Below are 23768 nucleotides of genomic sequence, written 5' to 3' on the forward strand. Positions count from 1 at the left end.
GGAACCAATAAAAGGAAGGTCTACGCGCGCCACCTACTGGTGGATCGGCTCAGTACACAACACCAACAATTAAAGGTGTAACCAGTTCACAGAAGACACTGATGGGAAAGATCTGAAAGGAGGCTAAATGTGCCTTCATCTTAAATAGCATCTGTGGTATGTTGGGCTGTTTGAAAGACAGGAGAATCCGCTTCCAATATGGGGCCTCAGGAAGCCACTCCACAGCATGGAGATCAATCTGCCCCCAGTGGCAGTGAAGAAGCTGGCTTAGGGAATTTAGTATAGCACTCTTGGTATTCTAGCGTCTGTAATTAAGTCTGTTCATATGGATTCTAAGAACAAGCTGTTGTGTTTGTAGTGAGCAATGTGATTGTTGTAATTGGAGGGGAGATGCTGTACTGGCTTCCAGTGAAAATTCTCTATTAATATATCCCCCTCTTGTTGCCTTGTCTGGAGAGGGACTGTTTTTCTGAGTGGACTGCCACTTTTTAGCAGGTTCTTTAACTGTTTCCCTGGCTCTTGGCTCTTTTTCCTCTTCCTTATCCTGAGTATGGGATTTAACTGAGTCTGCTGTAAGAACTTTAGTGGGGGTGCATGAAGTCCGATTTTGTGCTTGAAGAAAAACAGCCATATCTTTTCTCAATGTCTCTAAATCATGTTGAATGGCTATTAGTTGTTGAAATATTGAAACCACAGTTTGCGCTGTGAGAAGGCATTGCTTTGCCATAACCTCTGTTGTATTTTCCCATGGTAAACTCTCCGTACTCTGAATTAGCTTGTTGTTCTTAGCCATTTTAGCCTTTATCTCAGACTCCATACAGGATGTAATTGGACTAGTTGTTTGTGAGAACAGCTGGCTGTCAGTTTGCCCCCACCCCCCACCCCCCAGATTGGGAAAGTCAAATAGCTATTATTTTGTTAAATATCTGGCACAGACTCAGATAAGCAAATCTTCACACTAATAAACGAACTAATTGTCTCCTGCAAACACCACTCCCCTTTTGCTCCTATTTATTCCCTATGGGAGGGGCCATTCAGCATCCACTTGTGCCTTTACTCCCGAGTCGACCCCTGTTCCTTAATTGTTCCCTTCTCCTGACAGGGCAGCACATGCGCACATCGGGAACAGGCTACGGCTGTTCTTCTGCCCCACTTATCTCCGACTCCGAAGGTAGCTGATAACTGTCGGATGGCCCTGGCCCCCTCTCTGCCTCCGACACAGAGCCCTCATCAGAGCCTTCCCCAGACTCCAGGACTGGCCCATGTTGCTCCCCAACCTCCTCACTGCCTGAGTCTGCCACCAGCTCTGCTGGTGGGTCACAACACATCTGTCCTCTTTTGGTCTCTTACCTGCATCTGAGAGCTGCTGAAGGGTCCGTAAAGTTCAGATGCGTTTGTGTTTTCCCATTTATATTCCCACATCACCTCAGAGTGCGTTTTGTTGTCACTGTCCCCACGTGCCTGACTTCCTGTTTTTGGAGAATAAGCACATATGTCAGAAGAATTTTTGCTAAATTCCCTAATAAAAGACACCTACCCCCCAATAGAACATCATACAGTTAAGGCAGTGTTTCTCAACATTGAGAACTTTTAAGATGTGTGGAGTTCAACTCCCAGAATCTTCTGGGAATTGAAATCCACACTTCTTAAAGTCCCCAAGGTTAAGAAATATTGAGTTAAGGATTGTTGAGCGTGTTAGATGAGGGGTTGTATATTTCAATGCTTCCCCAAATAAGCTCTTGACACACAACTTTGCAAGTTTGAGAGGAATTTTCCCCTTGAACCCTGACATAGTGAAAAACAACCCAACAAGTGATCCCTCAAATGCTATAATAAAATTCAGTAAACCGTCTCAATTGTGTGTTTTCAACCTGGCTCCTCCTGGAACACTGTAGCCCTCAGTTCCCCAAGGATGCTCACCTGCTGATGTCTTCTTTCCTAGTTTGGCTTCATCGATCTCCTCAGCAAACGTATCGAGTTCTGGTTCAGCAGTGGAAGGTACCACAGGAGGGTGCTGTAACACCCAGAGTCTCACAGCCAGCTTCTCTCGGGTTTCCTGATAGATCTCATAGACGCCTTGTGCTACCATTTGGTCAGCCAGCCCTGACAGCTGTTCCAGCTGCTCCTTCTGCTCAGGTGACCCTGGCTTCTGGGGATCATCTTCTTCAGCTGGATCAACTTCATCTACTTTTGAGGTGGGTCCAGGGCCTCCGCCGGCGTCCACTACTTCTTGAGCCACCCTTGCCTCCAAACCTTTGAATGGCTCTAGCTACTGTCTCACCAGGTAACATTAAGCCTACCATCCTTTCCAGAAGGTCCTTCTTCTCCAGAGGTGTCTGGCCCACCTCAAGATCTTCATCATCTTCATCTTCTTCGTTATCTGCAGAATCAAGTGATTTCTTCTGACCAGGAGGCTGTTCCTTTATCTTGACCTGGTAAAAAACAGAAAAGGATAGATTAGATAAAGGAAAAGTGGTATATTATGGATTAAAATGGATTTTAGGTCTGGAACAAGAACACAAATGGCTGATGTATCCTTGCAATCATTTCCATTTTTTGCAAGCACACTTTCCATCTGTCAATATTGGTCTCAATTTTATTGGTGGAGTGGTACTATGTAGAGGAAGCTGGGGAATTCTGGGAATTGAAGTCCACACATCTTAAAGTTGCCAAGGTTGAGAAACACTGGTTTAAACTGGTGAACATTATGGAGTGGATGGTGGAGAAATCTATGGCTTGTCTGTTAGATTCGTGCAAGGAGAGGACAGACTCCAGACGAACGTGACAACAGCTCTTTATTCAAGTCAAGTAAATCCGATCCAGCTGAATACGGGGTCGTGCAGCTCCCCTTTTATGGGGAGCTGGCAGACCTCCCGACCAATCAGAGTAGCCCTTTGTTCCCGCCTAAACGGCGGACCTGAGTGAAGACTACAGCAGTTTATGCAAATATCTAACACCCCTCCCCTCTTAGTAGGAGCATTCCAGTTCGTTACGTAAACCTGTAAGTATGCGGGTTTTTGCTTCATTCTGGTAGACCTGCGTAATTCGGGCTGAGCCGGTTCCTGTACTTGGTCAGAGGAGACTTTTTGTTCCGCCGCTCTGGTTGGAGTCCGTTGTGCCCGTTCGTTCGGGGTGTGCTCCGCACTTACATCGACCTCGGGTACGTTTTCCGGCTCTGATGAATTGAAGTCATCTGCGAGGGGTGTGAAGGCTTGCTCCTTCTGTGCCGGCAACACCTCAGTAGGTGTTAGCTCTTCGTTTGGTGACCTAAGATTGGAATGGGTTAGGCAACCCCGGAGTTGGTCAATGTGCCTCCTCCAATTCCTACCGTCCTCCAACTCTAACAGATAAGAGCGAGGTCCGGTGATGCCTATTACCTTGGCAGGAATCCATAGAGTTCCCCCTGCATAGTTGTGGGCGTATACCTATGCTAAAGTTCCGAATCTTGCTTGTGGAGTCTGGGGGCGACGTGGCAGAGTAGTTTGGGTGTAGCCGGTCTAGGTGGGACCTCAACTGGCGACCCATGAGAAGCTCGGCGGGGCTCCTTCCCGTGGTGGCGCTAGGCGTAATGTGTTGGATCAATAGGTAGTGATCAACCCGTGTTTGCCAATCACCTGGGCCCATCCTAGCGAGGGCCTCTTTTGCAGATCGCACCATTCTTTCCGCCTGACCATTGGATGCCGGATGGAATGGCGCGACCAGGGCATGCCGAATTCCCTGGCTGGCTAAGTAGGTATCGAACTGCATGGCCGTGAATTGGGGCCCGTTGTCGGAGACCAGAACGTCGGGCAGGCCGTGAGTGGAGAAAAGTCTCCGTAGTACCCTGATGACCACCTCTGCCGTGGTAGAGGTCATCAGGACTACCTCTAGCCATTTCGAATATGCGTCCACAACTATTAAGAACGTTTGGCCCTGAACGGGTCCTGCAAAATCTATGTGCACCGTCGACCAGGGTGCCTGCGGCCGCTCCCACTCCTTAGCGGCCGCCTCTGGGGGATCTGGTCTGGATTCCTGACAAGGATTACACGTGGCCACCCATTCTTCTATTTCCCTATCCATGTGAGGCCACCAGACGTAGCTCCTCGCCAATGCTTTCATCCTTACGATACCCGGGTGCCCCACATGTAATGCATCTAACACATTTTTCCGTAGTTTGTTCGGTACAACCACTCGATCCCCCCACAATAAACAACCTCTCAATACCGACAGTTCATCGCGCTTAGACCAAAACTGTTTAAACTCGGGTCCCAAAGGTCCTTTGGGCCACCCCCTCCATACCCATGTTAGTACTTGTTTGATCACGACGTCCTTCGCTGAAAATCGGGAAACATCAGCAGAGGAGACCGGTCCTGTGTTCAAACAGTCAATCAAAAGGACCGGTGTCTCCGGAGTGGGGTCGGCCAACAGATTCGGCAATGGGCAACGGCTTAATGCGTCCGCGTGCCCCAATGTGGAGCCCGGTCGGTGTACCAGTTTATAGGAGTATGCAGCCAGGAAAACAGTCCACCTGGTGATGCGCGGAGAGAGAGATACCGGTGTGGGTCGGTTTCCCGCCAACAGACCCAGCAACGGCTTGTGGTCTGTCACGAGCTCGAAATCGCGGCCGTAGAGGTACTCATGGAAACGCTTGACTCCCGCTACAGCAGCCAATGCCTCTCTGTCCAATTGGCTATAGTTCCATTCCGCCGAAGACAAGGTACATGAGTAGAATGCGATGGGAGCTTCGGTGCCGTTCGGCATTCTGTGGCTGAGCACTGCACTGATGCCGAAGGGTGAAGCGTCGCATGTTAAGACCAGAGGTAGGGTTTGGCTGTACTGGACTAGTAGAGAATCGGTCGTGAGCAGGCGCTTGACTGCGGCGAAAGCGGCCGCCTCGGGTTGTCCCCAGGTCCATTTGGCGTTCTTCGCTAGAAGTCGGTGTAAGGGTTCAGCAACGGTAGCTTTCTGTCTAAGAAAGACGCTGTAGAAGTTAAGAATTCCGAGGAAGGCCTGCAACTCGGTCTGATTTCGAGGTGTGGGGGCGTCCTGAATTGCTTTAATTTTTTTGGATGTCGGGTGTATTCCCGAGCCATCGATCATGTAGCCCAGGAATTCTATGCTGGGCACATTAATTTGGCATTTCTCCTTTTTTAGACGGAGGCCCTTTTCACGAATTCTGGCCAAAACGGTCCTAACACGTTTTAAAAGTTGCGCCTCATTTGCAGCAGATACTAAGATGTCGTCGAAATAGGGGACGACTCCTGGTATTCCCTGCAAAAGCCGTTCCATGACGCTCTGGAACAGTCCAGGGGCAATACTCACACCGAATTGTAGGCGGTTGCATTTGAATGCACCCCTATGCGTCACTATAGTCTGGGCCTCCGCCGTGGCGCCATCTACAGGCAACTGCTGGTAAGCCTGTGCCATATCTAACTTTGCAAAAAATTTTCCTGGCCCCAGTGAGTGTAATAAATGTTGTACTATGGGCACAGGGTACACGCTCTGTTGTAGTGCGACATTAATTGTACATTTATAGTCCGCGCAGATGCGGACTGACCCGTCTGGCTTTACCGGGGTCACTATTGGGTTTCCCAACGAGCATGGTCGACTGGTTCTAGGATTCCTTGGTCAACCAGCTTGTCGATTTCCTTATCTATTTTAGGTCGGAGAGCAAAAGGCACTCTCCTGGGTTTAAGTCTGATAGGCGACACGTTGGGGTCCAAATTAAAAGAGATTGGCGTCCCCACGTACTTACCAAGGCCGGGGCTGAACACGTCCTCGAACTCCTTAAAGATTTCCTCGGCGCTGCTGTTTTCAACGACGTTGATGCCCGTGACTTCCAGACCCAGGGCTTCGAACCAGTCCAGTCCCAGGAGGCTTTGCAGTGGTGCGCTGGCCACGGTTACGGGCAGTTGGGCTGTGATGTTCTTGAACTGGACCCGGAATGTGCCTTGACCCACGATGGGGAGCCTGTTCCCCTGGTAGTCGGGTAGCAAGATGTCTGGCTTACGCAGCTGGCGCTTCTTGAGACTGGGGATCGCCTTTTTCATGGTCGACCACGAGATGATTGTCAGTGATGAACCTGTGTCGACTTCTAGCTCGCATGGAGCGTCCTCAAGGAGGACAGTGAGTTTCAGCTTTTTGGGCCGCTTGGTGCGGACCTGTCCTATCGTTGTGAGATAGGTTCTCAGTGGTTCTCTCTGGGAATACTCTCTCTCGGCTGACTCCCTTGGTTCTCTTTCTGGGCGCCCTTTGTTTTTCCGCCAAGCCCCTGGGGTGGGCTTCTGTTGGCGGTAAGATGGAGGTTTCCATGTTGTGGCAGGAACTTCGCTCCGGCACACCTTTGCAATGTGCCCCATTTTGTCACAGCACTGGCAAACAGCGTCCCGGAATCTACAGGTAGACCGGGGGTGGTTTCCTCCGCAACTCGCGCAGGGCGGCAAACGGGATTTGAATTTCCGCGCCGGTTTTGTGCATCTGCTGCGCATGCGGTGGCTGTCTTCGCTCTCGCTGTCCTCGGTCTCTTGGTCGGTGGCCTCGTGATGTACACTGGTCTGTCTAGTACCGGATTGGGGTGTGTTGTGCTGGCGTTGTAACGTCTCCGTTGATCTGTCTGCTGATTCCGATGCTCTTGCCTCATCGAGTGCGATCTGCAACGTTAAGTTGGATCTTGCCAACAAACGTTTCTGCAGGGGAATGTCCCGCACTCCGCATATGAGGCGATCCAGGATGTGCTCGTCCAGATTTCTGAATTCGCAATACGTTGCCGCCTTCCGAAGGGCTGCGACGTATTGGTTGATGGTTTCGTCCGCCTTCTGATTCCTCATGTAGAATTCGTGGCAGCGAACATGGCGGGAAGGCTTGGGTGCGTAGTGTGTCTGCAGCGTCTGTTGTAGAGCTGTCCATGTTACTGACTGGATGGGGGTTGGTTCCGATAAATCTCTGGCTGTCTCGAAAACCTCCCGTCCGCAGTAACCCAGGAACATGTTCTTTTTCCGGGAGTCCGGTACTCCCATGAGATCGTTTGCCTCTAGGAAGCATTCGAACCTCAGCATATAGGATTCCCAATGTTTGGCCACTGGGTCGTACGGGGTTGGCGGAGCATGCATAGCCATCTTGTCCTGCAATTTGAATTTGCCACGCTGAAATGGCTGCCAGAGTTCCCGCCAATTCCCCGGGCTGGATCACTTGCTGGAATGTCTGTTTGTGGTTCTTCGTCCTATCTGCCACTCAATCCCACCTTTGTCGCCAGTGTTAGATTCGGGCAAGGAGAGGACAGACTCCAGATGAACGTGACAACAGCTCTTTATTCAAGTCAAGTAGATCCGATCCAGCTGAATACGGGGTCGTGCAGCTCCCCTTTTATGGGGAGCTGGCAGACCTCCCGACCAATCAGAGTAGCCCTTTGTTCCCGCCTAAACGGCGGACCTGAGTGAAGACTACTGCAGTTTATGCAAATATCTAACATTGTCCATGGTATTTCATTTTACAGTCCTGAAACTGCCCTACATTTACTTCAAATAATGTATATGCACACTTTTTCCATAGCAGCTGTGAGACTTTAGGAGTTGGAGGAATATCAAACTAGATAAACAAAAATGAATGAACAATGTATCCATCTCTTATTTGCCTTCTTTCTAAACTAAAATTTCATAAATCTTATGAGTGAAAATATATATTTTGCACTGGTTGTCTTCCCTTCAAGTCTACTCAAAAAGACTTACCCAATCTATGTTGTCCAACCAATTGTCCCGAATCACTGCCTCTTTTTTCAAGAAATAGTTGCCTTCTGAATCAAAATGACCTTCTTCCATCTCCTCTTGCAAATTGAAAGGGGTGATCCAGATATCATCTTCATAGTCAATAGTGGCAGATTCCTGCCCTAAAAAGATAAAGTAAGGAGATTAATTTCTGATTGACCTGACACAAATAAAAATATTATTTAATCTTAATTTTTAACACTGTTAACAAACTGTAAATTATTGGAGTAGAAAGTGCAAATATGAAACCTTCTGCTCCAAAATTATCATTCTACTTGAATTATAAAGTCTTAAAACATTTCATTTATCGAGATTTGAAGATTATGTGTGGGTCACCACAGAATTCAAAGTGTGTTAACTGTCATCACTAAAAAAGTTCACAATCTTGGGGATTACTGACTTTTTTTTAAACTGAGAGAAGAAACAATGCAGAAGTTCTGATTACTGAAATCTATAATACAGCTCCCTCCTACCTTCCACATCAACTGATGCAAGGATGTCATATTTACTACCCTCCAATAAATGCTTGCCCTTAAAGCAGCTGCCTGGCCATCCAATAGCAGGATCCACCAGCTATTCAAGAGATGAAGTGAATTTAGAAATTCAGCATTTGAAGAATCTACGGTGTTTACCTGTCTGTGTCTCCACCCCCCCACCCCCCCACCCCCCCACCCCACTCCCATTGTCAAGTTAGTAAATTAGTTAACTCTTCAAATTAGCAAGTTACTCTCTGTAACTTTCTCTATTTTCCCTGGTAACTTGAGGCATTCATTGGCAGTCCTTGACTTACAACCACAATTGAGCCCAACATTTCTGTTGATAAGTGAGACAGTTAAGTGAGTTTTATGACCTTTCTTGACACAGTTGTTAAGTGAATCACTGCAGTTTTTACTTAGTAGCACAGCTGTTAAATGAATGTGGCTTTCCCATTGACATTGCTTGTCAGAAGGTGGCAAAAGATGATCACATGACCCCTGGACATTGCAACTATCATTTCAGATTAACAGGGACCTTGTAAGTCATCTAGTCCAACCCTCCCACCCAAGCAGGAGACTCTACACCATTTCTGACAGATGGCAGTCCAGTCTCTTCTTGAAATCTTCCAGTGATGAAGCTCCCACAACTTCTGAAGGCAAGCTGTTCCATCGATTGATTGCTCTCACTGTCAGAAAATTGCTGCTTATTTATTTTGCTGCTAATATGTTGTTCCTTGTCTGGCCTTCTGGTGCTTTGGAAAATAGGTTGACCCCCTGATCTCTGTGGCAGCCCCTCAAATATTGGAATACTGCTATCATGTCTCCCCTGGTCATGGTCTTCAGTAGACGAGCCACACCCAGTTCCTGCAACTGTTCATCGTATGTTTTAGCATCTGGTCCCCTAACCATTTTGGTTGTTCTTCTCTGCACTCTTTTTAGAGTCTCAACATCTTTTTTATAGTGTGGTGACCAAAACTGGATGCAGTATTCTAGGTGTGGTCTTACTAAGGCTTTATAAGGTAAAGGTAAAGGTTCCCCTCGCACATGTGTGCTAGTCATTCCTGACTCTAGGGGTCGGTGCTCATCTCCATATCAAAGCCAAAGAGCCAGCGCTGTCTGAAGACGCCTCTGTGGTCATGTGGCCCTCTGTTAATGCAATTTAGGATTGCATTGGCTTTTTTGGCTGCCACTGCCGCTGCACACTGCTAACTCATATTTAATTGGTTGTCCATTAAGACTCTAAGATCCCTCTCACAGTTACTGCTATTAAGCCTGGTTTCACCCAGTCTATATGTGTACTTTTGAGGGGGGGGGGAGTTGCCTAAGTGTAACACTTTACTTTTCTCTACATTGAATTTCATTTGTTAGATAGGACCCAGTGTTCAAGTCTGTCAAGATCCATCTGGATCTTGAGCCTATCATCTAGGGCAGGGGTGTCAAACTCAATGCCCGCAGGGTGCTTAAATCCAGCCTGCAGGACCGCCCTGGAAATATCAAAGGACTGGCCCACGGTCCCTCCGCCTGCCAAAACAAGCTGCATGCAGCCCCCCTCCCCCAACCCATTTTTGGCTTACCAACCTCCAGCAGCACTCTGCCAGCCAAAAATGGGCCGTGCGGCAAAGTGCTACTAGAGGCCAGGGAGCCCCCCGCACACCCTGTTTTTGGTTGTCAGAGTGCTATTGGAAGCCATGGAGGGCGAAAACAAGGTGCGGGGGGCTGTGTCCCATTTTAACTGACAGGGAGCAGCAGGAGGCAGCCGTCCCGCCCTGCTCCCCCCACCAGCCTGAGGAGAAATACAATGCTGATCCGGCCCTCAAAGAAATCCAGTTTGACATCCCTGATCTAGGGCATTGGCTATTCCTGCCAGCTTCATATCATCCGCAAATTTGATAAGTTCCCCTTCTATTCCCTCATCTAAATTGTTTATGAAGACATTGAAGAGTACTGGGCCTAAGACAGAACCTTGTGGTACCCCACTGCTACTTCCCTCCATGTAGATGTAGTACCATTAAGGACTACTCGTTGAGTACGGTTTGTCAGCCAGTTACAAATCCATCTGATGGTGATGCTATCTATCCCACTTTTTTCTAGCTTACCAAGAAGTAGGTATCATAAACATGAACCAGTTGCCAGGCATCCAAATTTTGTAGTAACAGTAACTGTTGTAACTTCACAGGTTCATTAAACTGATGGTTGGAAGTCGAGGACTACATGAGTTTAAGTCTATAGCTATAGTCTTCGACTTCACAGTCCAGTGTTTTTCAAATGTGGTAACTTTAGGATGTGTGTCCCTAAGGTGCTTTTTCAAGAGGCAACTGGACTTTCTTGTTTTTCTTTGAAGACGTTTCACTTCTCATCCAACCAGCTTCTTCAGCGCTGAGCTGAGCTCTCAGCTGAAGAAACTTCATGGATGAGAAGTGAAACATCTTGCATTCTGAAGGTCTCCAGTTGGAATTGTGAGAGTTTGTTAAAGGAATTGTAGAAGCAGAAAATTGCAGCTGCAACGAATGTAACGAGACCAGTAATGAATGGTGGGACAACTACTGCTTAGCAACAAGAAAGTTACAAGTTAGAAGGATGTTAGCTACGGCACATAGACATAAACTTTGGTAACCACTAGCTCAGTGGTTCTCAACCTGTGGGTCGGGACCCCTTTGGGGGTCGAACGACTCTTTCACAGGGGTCGCCTAAGACCATCGGAAAACACATATTTTCGACGGTCTTAGGAACTGAGACACCAATTTTATGGTTGGGGGTCACCACAACATGAGGAACTGTATTAAAGGGTCGCGGCATTGGGAAGGTTGAGAACCACTGCTCTAGCTTATTATAATAATAAAACACACACACCTTTTGATAAGAAAACTTATTAGCATAAACATGCAATGTATGAAGGAGGGTAAAGTAGAAGAATCCAATCAAAAGAAACATGTGTCAAGCAACCAATGAATGATTCTTAGGTTGTTAACTTCTTTAATCATAACTGTATAAAAATTGTATTTGTATATAGTTCGGGGTCTTGGCTCCTTCAGCTGCCGAGACCCTTTTGCTGAAGTACAGGTAGTCCTCAATTTATGACCACAATTGAGGGCAAAATGTATTGTTGTTCAGTGAGAATTAGTTAAGTGAGCTTTGCTTCATTTTATGACATTTCTTGCCACAGTTGTTAAGTGAATCACTGCAGTTGATAAGTGAGTCACCCGGTTGGTAAGTGACTATGGCTTCCCCATTGACTTTGCTTGTCAGAAGGTCTCAAAAAGTAATCAAATGACCTCAGGATGCTGCAATGGTCATAAGTAAGAACCAGTTGCCAAGCATCTGAATTTTGATCACATGATCATGGGGAATGCTGCAAAGGTTGTAACTGTGAAAAATGGTCATAAGCCACTTTTTTCAGTGCCATTCACTTTGAACAGTCACTGAATGAACGGCTGTAAGTTGAGGACTACCTGTACTTCAAGAAAAGTTCCTTGAATTGCCTCTCATGTCTGGTTCTGACTGGCACCTGCACCAGGCTAAACCCGGTTTGCGGACAATTCTCCACTTTCTTTCAAAGGAGAAAGATGAGAAACCATTATTTCCAAAAAACGGGGCTTTTGTTGCCATCTCTTAAAGTAAGTCTCCTTCCCTTCCTGAACTCCAAAACAGTCTCCATTAATTCCAACAGAAGCCCACCCACCACTTTCTCAACTGGGCATACTGGAGAATTGGATGTAAGGAATGCCTATCGACACCCCCCCCCCCCGCCTCAATAAAACATATCGGAGCCCAAGGGGGGTCCCCACGATTTTTCTCGTGCATCTAATCAAGGCTGCACCAAAGCAGCCACATCTGAAGTCAACTTAGGAGGCGACCTCGACATTTATTTGGGAACGTCGGGAGCCCCCATTCCTCTGACTCTTCAAGGGGCCCCTGCAAGACCCTAAATTAGAATTGGCGGATTTGCACCTTTCCCTCCGTCCCATTCCCGGACAAACAACCTGGATCGTACCTAGGCGGCTGCAACAGCAGCACCCGAAGCCTCCCAGCAACGCTGCGCAGGAATCAACATCAGACTCCTGCTGCCATTGGAGCCGGATATGACACCATAGGTAGCGACATTTCTCACCCCCCCCAACTCGGCACACAGGAAGTGACGTTGTTTTTGGCAATCTGTGACTTCACCGTCCAGCTTGGCCAAAGGAAAGTGTGGGCAAATGTAGCGATCACTGGCCTGGATTGAAGCTAGGCCCAAGTACAAGATAAGTTTCGCTTTCCCATTCCTGAATATTCACAAGATTTCCTGTAAATCAGGTGACCATGAAGAAGCTATGTGCAGTATCATGTTTCTGTATATGTGGCAGTAGTTATCTATGCTTATGCTTGGCTCTCTGACCAATAGAATGTTACTTCTTTGTCTAAGCTTCCAATAAAAGGGGTCAGACGGAGCAATCTGTGTGCACCCCACCTCGAGAACTTCATGGTGTCGAGTTGTTTTTGAGTCAGGTGCCCCCGTGCTACGCACGCACCCTCGCGAGGGTCCCTGGAGAAGCAAGCCTCCCCCCGGTCCTTGCAGATGGTAAGGACCCCGAGCACCAGTGAAACCTCACAACTGGTGACCCCGACGTGATTCCTGTCCAGGTTTGCGTCGCCTCCACCCCCCCGTCTTACGCACCTGGCAAAGGATTGATCATCGTAAGTATGGGGACTTCACTTTCAAAAGCTTCGTCAGTGCATAGGGACGAGCTTTTTACCTTGGTGGAGAAGGCAAATTGCTTGCAGAAAATCAACGGCACAACTATCTACCCTCTTTCCAAAACTTCCTTAAAAAAATTCTTTCAGTATTTGGAAAAACAGTGCCCGACTTATCCGGCAAAAGGCACCCTCCGACGTTCGTCTTGGGAACGCCTCGGAAAGTATCTTCATGATTATCCCCGTGCCCCTCCGGATATTTTAATTACATGGCGTGCTATAATGGCCGCTCTTACTACACTGTATCCTAATTCCACCACCCCTGATGAGGCTTTTCCTTTTTCCTCTAAGGATCCCCCCCAATCCTCTCCGCCTCCTTATATTGATCCTTCCCCTCCTCCGTCCGCACCGCATCCTGTTTCCCAGCCTTCTCCTCCCCCTACCCCTCGTCGCGCCCCCCTTGTCGCGGCTGCCCTTTCACAAGTTCCTTCGGAATCTCTTTCTTTGGATGATATTTCTGCTTTTCCTGTTTTTTGGCAGCGTCCTGCCGCCGGCGCCGGCGCTCCTGCCGGTGCCCCCCCCCGTTCCTCCCCAATATGCTCCTCTGTCCCTCAAACTTTTGAAAGGTCTTAAAGAAGCTGTAACACAATATGGCTTGCAATCTCGCTATGTTAGGGGCATCTTGGGGTCTATTCCTCCCGGCGGTAGTGCTGATCTCCTTCTTGCCGATTGGCAGTCCCTTTTTCAAATGATTTTGACCCCGTCTCAATATATGGTTTGGGATTCCTCTTATAGAACCTCTGTTCGTGCTGCTATTCAAGCCGCCGCCCTCCCTGTTAATGTTCTTGCTGACGATGTATTGGGTGAAAACACCCGTTTTACCATCCAACAACAGACCCTGTCTGATAGAGCTGCCTTTCCTTTTATTAGGACTCATGTTTTAGCTGCTCTTGCCAAAGTGGATGAGGAAGGTTCCTCGGCTACGGCCACCTTTACAAAAATTATACAGGAACCAAGAGAGTCCTATGCTTCCTTTATTTCTCGCTTGCAAACCGCTCTTGAGCGGCAAATTGACAATGTAGCTGCCCGTAATGAGATTTGTCTTCGCTTAGCTTTTGAAAATGCTAACTCTGACTGTCAGGCTGTTCTTCAACCCCTTGCTCATAAACCCAATGTAACTCTCCCTGAGTTTCTCCAGGCATGTCGTATTGTCGGAACGACTTCCCATAAGATGTCTGCTTTAGCTACTCAACTTTCTGCTTTTTCTACCCCCGCTACTGTCTCTGATGCCTTTCCTATCACCACCTCTCGGGGTAACTGTTTCAATTGCGGAAAACCTGGTCATTTTAAAAATCAGTGTCGCGCCCCGGTAGGTGGGCGCGCTCCGCGGGGAGGTGCGCGGGGACCGCCCCCTTCCGCGCCTCCAAATAAACCTAAGACAATTTGCCCCCGCTGCCGCAAGGGCTTTCATTGGGCTTCGCTCTGCCATTCTAATCCGCCCCCACCCCCTCAGTCGGAAAACTGATTGAGGGGCGCGCAGCCAGCCCCACACCAAAGGCTGCTTTAACTCACCCTGAAATTTCTCTTTCTCATCTTGCAGTTTTTCCGGTAGAACTCTCTGAGGACATTACCTATGATGATCCTGGTTCCGTTTTTACTCTTCCTTTAACAATTACTACAATGAAACATATTCCACCTTCATTCCCTGCTCTTCTTATGCCTAACTCCACCCTCACCATTGAAGGTGTGGTTGCGGCTCCCTTTCTGTATGACTCCTCCTCCTTGCATAATCTTTCTCTTGCCGCTATGGGCGATCGATGCTTTACCTTGTCGGCTCATACTATTATAGCTACACTTATCCTTCTACCTCCTCCTGATCCCTCTCTTTTTGCCTTACAGCAATCTGTTCAACTTTCCAAACCCACTCTTCCTGTCCTGCTGAACGGCCGCTCCTTTTCCGGTCTCATCAACACTGGAGCTGACGTTTCTGTCATCCGAACTTCGGAGTGGCCCCCCTCCTGGCCACTTGCAGACACTCTTTCTGTTCAAGGAGTTGGAGGAGCTCAGGCTGCCCAGGTTAGCACTCAGTGGCTTGCTGCTTCTACTCCGCAATCTTCTACTACTGCATATCTCAAACCCTACGTTTTGCCACTTCATTGTAATTTGTGGGGAAGGGATCTCCTTTCGCAACTTCATGCTTCTTTGCATATCCCTTAGCTATAATAATAATAATATTGAATTTATTAGCCGCTCCCTTTCCAGGCAGGACTCGGGGCGGCGTACACTAGAACATATAAAACATAACACGTGTGTACAAACACATAAACATACATATATACAAAGACATACATGCAGGGAGGAGGTAATAAATTACAACATTTAGACAATTAAAACCATTAACATACCCCAATAATAAAACCCAATATACGATAAAAATTTAAAATTTAAAAGACAGTCGGGGAATACGAAAAAATTACGGTTGAGCCAGGCCAGATAATTGAAAGAGGTGGGTCTTCAACTGTACACGGAAGGAGCGGAGATCGGAAATAATCCTGATGTCACGGGGGAGGTCATTCCACAGGGCTGGGCCCATCACAGAGAAGGCTCTGCTCCTGGGTGTCGTCCCCCGACACTGTTTGGTGGACGGCACCCGGAGAATTCCCTCTCTGTGTGAGCGAATTGGTCGTAGGGATGTGTGGGGCAGGATGCGATCCTGCATGTAACTAGGCCCTGTGCCATGAAGCGCTTTAAAGATCATAATCAAAACCTTGAAACGCACTCGGTAGACCACAGGAAGCCAGTGCAGCTCGCGCAGGAGAGGTGTTACAGGGGAGTATCTAGTCCTCCCCATAATCACCCGCGCGGCCACGTTCTGGACCAACTGTAGTCTCCGAGTGCATCTCAAGGGAAGCCCCATGTAGAGAGCATTGCAGTAGTCCATGCGAGACGTCACTAGCGCATGGGTGACTGTGCGTAGGGCATCCCGGTCCAATAAGGGGCGCAATTGGCGCATCAGGCGGACCTGATGGAACGCCCCCCTTGCCACGGCTGTTACATGGTCATCCATGGACAGCCAGGCATCTAGGAGGACGCCCAAATTGCGCACCTGTTCCATGGGGGCTAGTTGCACGCCCCCAATGGCCAGAGATGGAAGCACCTGGTTGAACCGGGGGGCCGGAAGCCACAGCCACTCCGTCTTGGAAGGGTTGAGTTTTAGTCGGTTGCCATCCATCCAGACCCGTACGGCCTCCAAACACTGGGACATCATTTCGACGGCCTCATTGGGGTGGTTCGGGGTGGAAATGTATAGCTGAGTATCATCAGCATACAGATGATATCCCACCCCAAAACCACGGATGATCTCGCCCAGCGGTTTCATGTATGTGTTGAACAGGAGAGGCGAGAGCACCGATCCCTGTGGCACTCCACATGTGAGTGACCTCCAGGTCGAACTCTGCTCTCCTGCCAACACACGTTGCGTCCGGTCAGAGAGGTAGGAGCCAAACCACCGTAAAACGGTGCCCCTGACTCCCAACCCCTCTAGCCAGTGCAACAAGATACCATGGTCGATGGTATCGAACGCCGCCGAGAGATCTAATAGGACCAGGATAGAGGAACAACCCCTATCTCTGGCCCTCCAGAGATCATCAACCAATGCGACCAAGGCCGTCTCCGTGCTGTGCCCGGGACGGAAGCCGGACTGGCGCGGGTCTAGATAATCATTTTCCTCCAGGTGACGTGGGAACTGCTATGTTTTCCTTTTCTCTCCCCCTTGTTCTTAAATCTTCTACCCCAATTTGGATTGATCAGTGGCCATTGACAAAGGAGAAATTAGATGTTTTACACGATCTTATTCACCAACAGCTAGCTGCTGGTCACATTGAACCATCTTCTAGTCCTTATAACACACCTATTTTTGTTATAAGGAAAAAGAGTGGCAAATGGCGCCTCCTTCAGGACTTGAGGCGCATAAACGTTGTTTTGCAACCTATGGGACCGCTTCAATGCGGCTTACCCAACCCAAACTTGATCCCACAGGGTTATGACTTGATGGTTATTGATCTTAAAGATTGTTTTTTTTCCATTCCTCTCATGCCTAAGGATAGAATTTTATTTGCCTTTACTGTACCTGAGCTTAATAATTCAAGACCCACTAAACGTTATCAGTGGAAGGTTCTCCCGCAAGGGATGCTAAATTCCCCCACCATATGCCAGTATTTTGTGGACAAGGTACTTCAGCCATATAGGGAAAAGTATCCACGATTTTTAATCTACCACTACATGGACGACATTTTGGTCGCGGCCGAAGGACCCAAAGGTACAGTCAACAAAACCTTTCCTTATCTTACTTCTCTTCTTGCGCAGTCCGGTTTACATGTTGCACCTGAGAAAATTCAATCACAATACCCCATACAATATTTGGGTCACAAGGTATTGGCTTCCAGTGCCTCTCCTACCATTCTGCTTTTAACCCTTCCCCAACCTGTCACCTTGGTACAGCTGCAGCAATGTTTGGGTACGCTTAATTGGGCACGTCCCTATCTTTCTATTCCTACTTCTGTACTTTCACCCTTATTTCAAGCATTGGTGGGTCTTAAACATCCTGCGGACTCTATCCAGCTCACTGACTCACAGCTTGCTGCATTGTCCGCAGTTAATTCAGCCTTGCAGCAACAATGGGTGGATAGAGCGCTATCTAACCACCCTCTTTCTTTTGCACTTATATCTACACCTGTTCTTTTTACTGCCGCTGTCATTCAGATATCTGATTCAAAACAACTATATATTTTGGAATGGATTCACCTTTCGCATACTCCCAGAAGCTCCTTAACCACCCGAGCGTCTCAAATGGCCCAGCTTATCGAAAGGGGCAGGAGGAGGACTAAAGCCCTTATGGGACTTGATATACACACACTTTATTTACCTTTCAAGCTAACTCAATGGGAACCTCTTTTTCAAAATTCAGACGCATTGCAAGATGCACTGGAGGGATGGAATGGGATCCTTTCTTGTCACCTGCCCCCTGATTATAGACTTGCTTTATTTAAGACCATTCCGATTACCTTTACCACCCCTCTGGTGAACAAACCTTTGAAGGATTGCCTTTCTGTCTTTACGGATGGCTCAAAAACTGTTGGATCTTGTGTTTGGCAATTAGGCTCGGAATGGCACAAACGCCTTACCACACACCAACCCTCTGCTCAACAAGCTGAGCTGGCTGCATTTATATTAGCACTTACACTTTTTTCCAACCAACCCATTAATATTATTACTGACAGTCTTTATGTGGCACAGCTAGCTTTATGTATATTTGATTCATATATTTCCCCTGCGACCCCTCCCTCTTTAATGAATCTTTTTTTGCAGCTACAAGATTTATTGCAACAACGGCGACATTTTCTTTTTATCGCCCATATTAGAAGCCATCAACACCTCCCCGGCTTCTTGTCAGAAGGTAACCATATGGCCGATGAAGCATGCAAGCTTCTTCCTATTCAGGCCTCAGATAAATTACCCCCCTTAACAGCGGGGGAAAGTCATACTTATTTTCATCAAAATAAAAAGGCTTTAATGAAGGAATTTGGCATTTCAATACAAGAAGCCACAGCTATTTTACAACAATGCCCTACTTGTAGCCTTCAATCTCCATCTATTCCTCAGGGTGTCAACCCAAGAGGTACTCAAGCCTGTGACACGTGGCAAATGGATGTAACTCAGTATTCCCCCTTTGCCCCCTGGAAGTATATCCACGTTTCCGTGGACACATACTCAGGATTCCTTATGGCCACCTTGCAAAGGGGGGAGAATACCAAGCATATTATTAATCACTCTATTCGGTCTTTCGTAACGCTGGGGTGTCCTAAAACTTTAAAAACAGACAATGGTCCTGCCTATAGCAGCTCTGCTTTTCGAGAATTTTGCCACAGGTGGTCTATTGTACACAAATTTGGAATTCCGTTCAACAGTAAAGGTCAGGCGATTGTTGAACGACACAATAAAACATTGAAAAATGCTTTAGACCGATATTTGGGGTCCAAAGGCGCAAGCCCCCCGACTCTCCCTGCGTTACAAAATATTCTTAATTTGTGTATATATACTTTAAACTTTCTTAATTTGACGGGTACCCCCCCTTCAACCGCTGCTTCCCGTCACTTTTCTAAACCTCCTATTCCCAATTTTAGGCCACTTGTTTATTATAGGCAACTTCCGGACCCGGCGTGGAAAGGACCTGTGAAGCTCATCACGTGGGGCAAAGGATACGCTGCCATACAATTATCGGATCGAACCTTGTGGGTGCCCGCTCGTTGTGTCCGGCCTTGTCATCTTGATATCAAAAAGAATGATCCTGCTAATCCTGATGATCTTCACTTGGACGTCCTATTCTCTGGCTGATCTTCAAGCCTATCCTTATGTCATTTTGCCCCCCACCCCTGGTGTTTCTGTTTATTTTTCCTCTTTTGACGATTCTCCTTTTGTATATAATTATCACTTGCAACATAATGATATATTTTTGCAACATTCTCACCTAATTTTTTCTTTATTTCCACTAACAATAGGCTCTTATTCCTGTTCGGGATCCTATAAAGAGCAATATTTTAACCACACTGTTTCTTTTTATTTTATTTGTTCACTATATACCTCTTCTTTACCACCTGTTTTTTTTAAATGGTATGTTTTTTTTCATAATTATACTACACGACATTTATCGTTTTTTGTCCATATAATTGGCCGCTGTCATGGTTTGCGTTTTCCTGTTTTCTGTTTGCGAGACCCCCGCACGGCTTTATATAACCAGCGGCCAGCCGGACTTTTATCACCCTTTTTTGCTAGAGTACGGAGAGCATCCCTCTTTTTATTGCCTCCTCCTGTCAAGACTATTGTTTTTATTAGAACCTGGAGATACCACAACGATGCATTTCCAGGACTAACTTCGCAGGTTTTTACTTGCTTTCAAAGGTCTCCAAAGACAAATCGAGGCACTATATGGAGGTGGTTTTTTAACAACACTCAAAACCTATTGGACTTTTCCAAATATTCCATCATTTTAATTTTTAGAGCAACTCATTTAGCTATAAACTCAGTTCAAACACTGGACTTTGGTATCTATCAATGTGAGATTACAAAAACGGCTAAGGGCTTTGCCACATCCTCTAGGTTGTCATTGTTTTTCAGACAGGCAAAAGAACCCAATCGTACCTTGTTTTCTGCTCCTTTCCAATCCCGCTATCGCCAAGAACTTAAAGACTTTCAAAACCACCACCGCCCACAAAATTATACATGGACTATAAAGGACTTTCAAGGACACGTACTTTTCACAATTTCCAATCGTACTAATTGGCCATGGTTTCCAATCCTACAATTTGACTTTGCCGAAATGGCCGTGGGAGCTACAGCTTTTCGGAACAAAACCTCTTGCCGAGTTAGCCCGAAAGAACTATCCCACCTTTATGTTTACTTTTGCCCCAAACCACGGTCGATATCCACCTCTGACCGATGTGGCGGAATAGCTGAGTCTTATTGCGGAAGTTGGTCCTGCGTATCAACTGGGGACATTTATTGGGACCCCCCTGAAAAGAATGACTATGTTTCTATTGTACGTTCGAAGGGCCAACCTACCCTGCCCTCCTGTAATGACTGGCACTGTTGTTTTCAAAAACATAATCCTTTTAACATTTCTTTTACAAAAAATGGACAAACTTTACCACTGACTACGTGGATGAGGGGGTTACAATGGGGAGGAAGGGAATGGAGTAGCGAAGGGGATTATGGCAATGTTTTTACCCTTCAGGTTACAATCGCTCCTGTCAAGTCTCCCCCAGTAGGACCCAACAAGGATGTTGTTTCTTCCTTTTTGCAACCATCAGGGAAGCCAGGAAACCCTTTATTGTCTCTTATTTCCTCCTCCTATTTTGCTCTTAATAACAGTCATGCCTTTCCTAATGCTGATCCGGAGTGTTGGATGTGCCTTTCTTCCCAACCACCATTTTATGAGGCCGTTGGCTCACCCTTCCCCTTTGTAAATGCTACTTCAGATACCACATGTCGTTGGAGTAATTCTTCTATCACTGTTTCTTCTATTATTGGTCAGGGTTGTTGCATAGGCTATGTTCCCTCTAATTATTTACAATATTGCATTAATGCGTCTACAGATTTATATCATCAATGTATGATTTATTTGCCTAAATCTCGGATGTCTTCTTCTGTCCAGTCATCTGGTATTCATGGGGGTTGGGTGACTTTGTTTTCTTCCAACCCCACTGCTGATTTTTCTGATTATTTTCAAGGACACTTTTTTATTCCCACCAATGGCTCCATTTGGGCTTGCTCTACAGGAGCCACTGCCTGTGTCCAAGGAGACATTCTTCAACAACAACGTTCCTTTTGTATTCAGGTCCACTTGTTGCCTAAGATATCTGTTTTTTCTAACTCTCAATTTATTGATGTCATGGCCCCCTCTCACTATTTTTTGAAAGCCAAACGAGAGATCGTTACAGCACTCACTCTATCGGTCCTTTTGGGCCTGGGGGCAGCAGGAGCTGCCACTGGAATTGCTGGTCTCGTGGTTAACGATCAGCAAATTCGCCGCCTTAGCACTGATGTTGATGCTGACCTCCAGCGCATAGAAACATCCATTGTGGCCCTCCAAGACTCCTTGACCTCTCTTTCTGAAGTTGTCTTGCAAAACAGACGTGGGTTAGATCTTTTGTTTTTGAAAAGCGGGGGATTATGTGTTGCCCTAAAAGAAGAGTGTTGCTTTTATACAGACAGCTCAGGTATTGTACTTGACTCCATGGCAGAATTGAGCAAACGCCTTAAAGAACGAGAAAGGGAAAGGCAAGCAACACATAGTTGGTATCAAGGTCTGTTTACTCTTTCCCCTTGGTTGACTACTTTGCTTTCTGCCATCATAGGCCCCGTAATATTCCTCCTTCTTGTTTGTACAATAGGACCATGTGTGCTGGGAAGACTGCTTAAATTTTTAAAGAATCGCTTACAAAATTTGGATGATAATGTTGCTGAAACACGTAAAACGGTTCAATTTCTTAGTCATGTGGTTAAACATTCAGGTGATGATGTCAAACAACCGCTTTTAAATTTCTTTGATAATGAGAGTGACTTAGAGGGGGAACTGGATGCCAAAGAGGTGTTTGGTGAGAGTGGTAGGTCGGAACCGAAGGGTCTCAGCCTGCTACCTCAGACCTGCACTCTGGAGGCATCGAAAGCCCCTGGTTTTGAATTGCTTTAAGAAAATAAAAACAGAGGATATGTAGCGATCACTGGCCTGGATTGAAGCTAGGCCCAAGTACAAGATAAGTTTCGCTTTCCCATTCCTGAATATTCACAAGATTTCCTGTAAATCAGGTGACCATGAAGAAGCTATGTGCAGTATCATGTTTCTGTATATGTGGCAGTAGTTATCTATGCTTATGCTTGGCTCTCTGACCAATAGAATGTTACTTCTTTGTCTAAGCTTCCAATAAAAGGGGTCGGACGGAGCAATCTGTGTGCACCCCACCTCGAGAACTTCATGGTGTCGAGTTGTTTTTGAGTCAGGTGCCCCCGTGCTACGCACGCACCCTCGCGAGGGTCCCTGGAGAAGCAAGCCTCCCCCCGGTCCTTGCAGATGGTAAGGACCCCGAGCACCAGTGAAACCTCACAGGCAAAACTAGAAAAAAGCGCTGTGTGTGCTAAGGTCGGTGGCGGTGGGCCACATTTTACTCTTTTGTTAAAATGCCGCGATGGATAGAGGAGGATTATTTATTTGAAAAAATGGATCTCTCCGCTCAATAATAGTTTCGACCTTTCTGGAGCTTCTCCCGTTAATGAGAATAGTATATTTATATTTCAGCCCTCGCTGACTTTTCCCCACCCTTTTCAGAACCTGTAATTGCGTTGATGAAAGAAATGTCCTTCTGGGTTCGGCTCCAAGTGGGGAAAAAGACACTGGAGACATGGGAGGCTGCTTGGAAAGATGGTTTTAATGGTGGACAGGACCACATGTCCTGAGTCCTGAACAGAAAAGGTGATCACATGCTTCAATTTTGGTGGAGGAGAAGAGAAGGGAAGAGGAGAGAAGAGCATGAAGAAGGGCTTGCAGGGCTCTTTATAATCTGTTCAGCCCCACCTATCTGTTTCCTGTTCCTGTGTAAGAAATGTATTCTGATTGGTTGTCAGACTCACATGGGCCCATGCAGGGGCAACTCTCTAGGCTGAGTCCAGGTTTGGTTGAATTCTCAGAGTTCTCAGATGCCATGTGGTCTGTTGAGTAAAGGCTTATATTATCATGCCTTCATTCCCAACCCCCTGGAGCTGAAGGGGAGAACTCTTTATTATGTAAAGGGACTGGCTTGGCCTTCTTAATGGCCCATTGACAAAGTGGGTGGAGGCAGGAAGCTACAGGGAGCTATTCTCAATTTAAAACACGTTTCTTCCTTTTCACATCCAGGGAAATATAATATTCTGCCTTATCAATATTTCCTAGGATATTTCATTTTTCTGGGAGAGGGCTAGGTGGTAACTTCCTACAATCCCTCCTTTTTTTTTTCAAAACATGTGAGTGGAATGCACATGTTTTTGACAAAAGATAAAAATTGGTCAGATCAGGGAGGCTTAATTTTTCTGATGGAAAGGCATTGAGAGACAGCAGAAGGATCCCTTCAGTGGCTCCCAGAGAGCTTTCAACCATGAAGGTCTAGCAACCAGGGCACAATTTCTGGAAAGAAATTTACAATATCCAATTTACCATGCCAATTATTTTCAGATGTTTGATATCACTTTCTGTGAGCTTCCAGACAGGTTACAAGCAAGCAGAAGTCCCAAAATTCTTCACAGCCATGCTTTTCCTTTAAGTTACAGGCTGCCCATTTCAAAGGGATGATTC

At 46.8% G+C, this 23768-nt stretch overlaps 1 protein-coding gene across 1 annotated transcript; it reads right to left on the bottom strand.

Annotated features, from left to right (window-relative positions):
- Nucleotides 1-49: 49 nt before the first annotated feature.
- LOC309400555 (CD2 antigen cytoplasmic tail-binding protein 2-like) lies at nt 50-12888 on the bottom strand (the record flags this gene model as incomplete). Its single annotated transcript, XM_081969125.1, is given in 7 exon segments — nt 50-166; nt 1351-1469; nt 1921-2191; nt 2193-2432; nt 7704-7861; nt 8213-8284; nt 12870-12888. Coding segments are annotated over 7 exon segments (996 nt in total).
- Between the last annotated feature and the right edge of the window lie 10880 nt (nt 12889-23768).

The sequence above is a fragment of the Natrix helvetica genome (assembly GCF_964273705.1).
Source record: "Natrix helvetica genome assembly, chromosome: W".
Lineage (NCBI taxonomy): Eukaryota > Metazoa > Chordata > Lepidosauria > Squamata > Natricidae > Natrix > Natrix helvetica.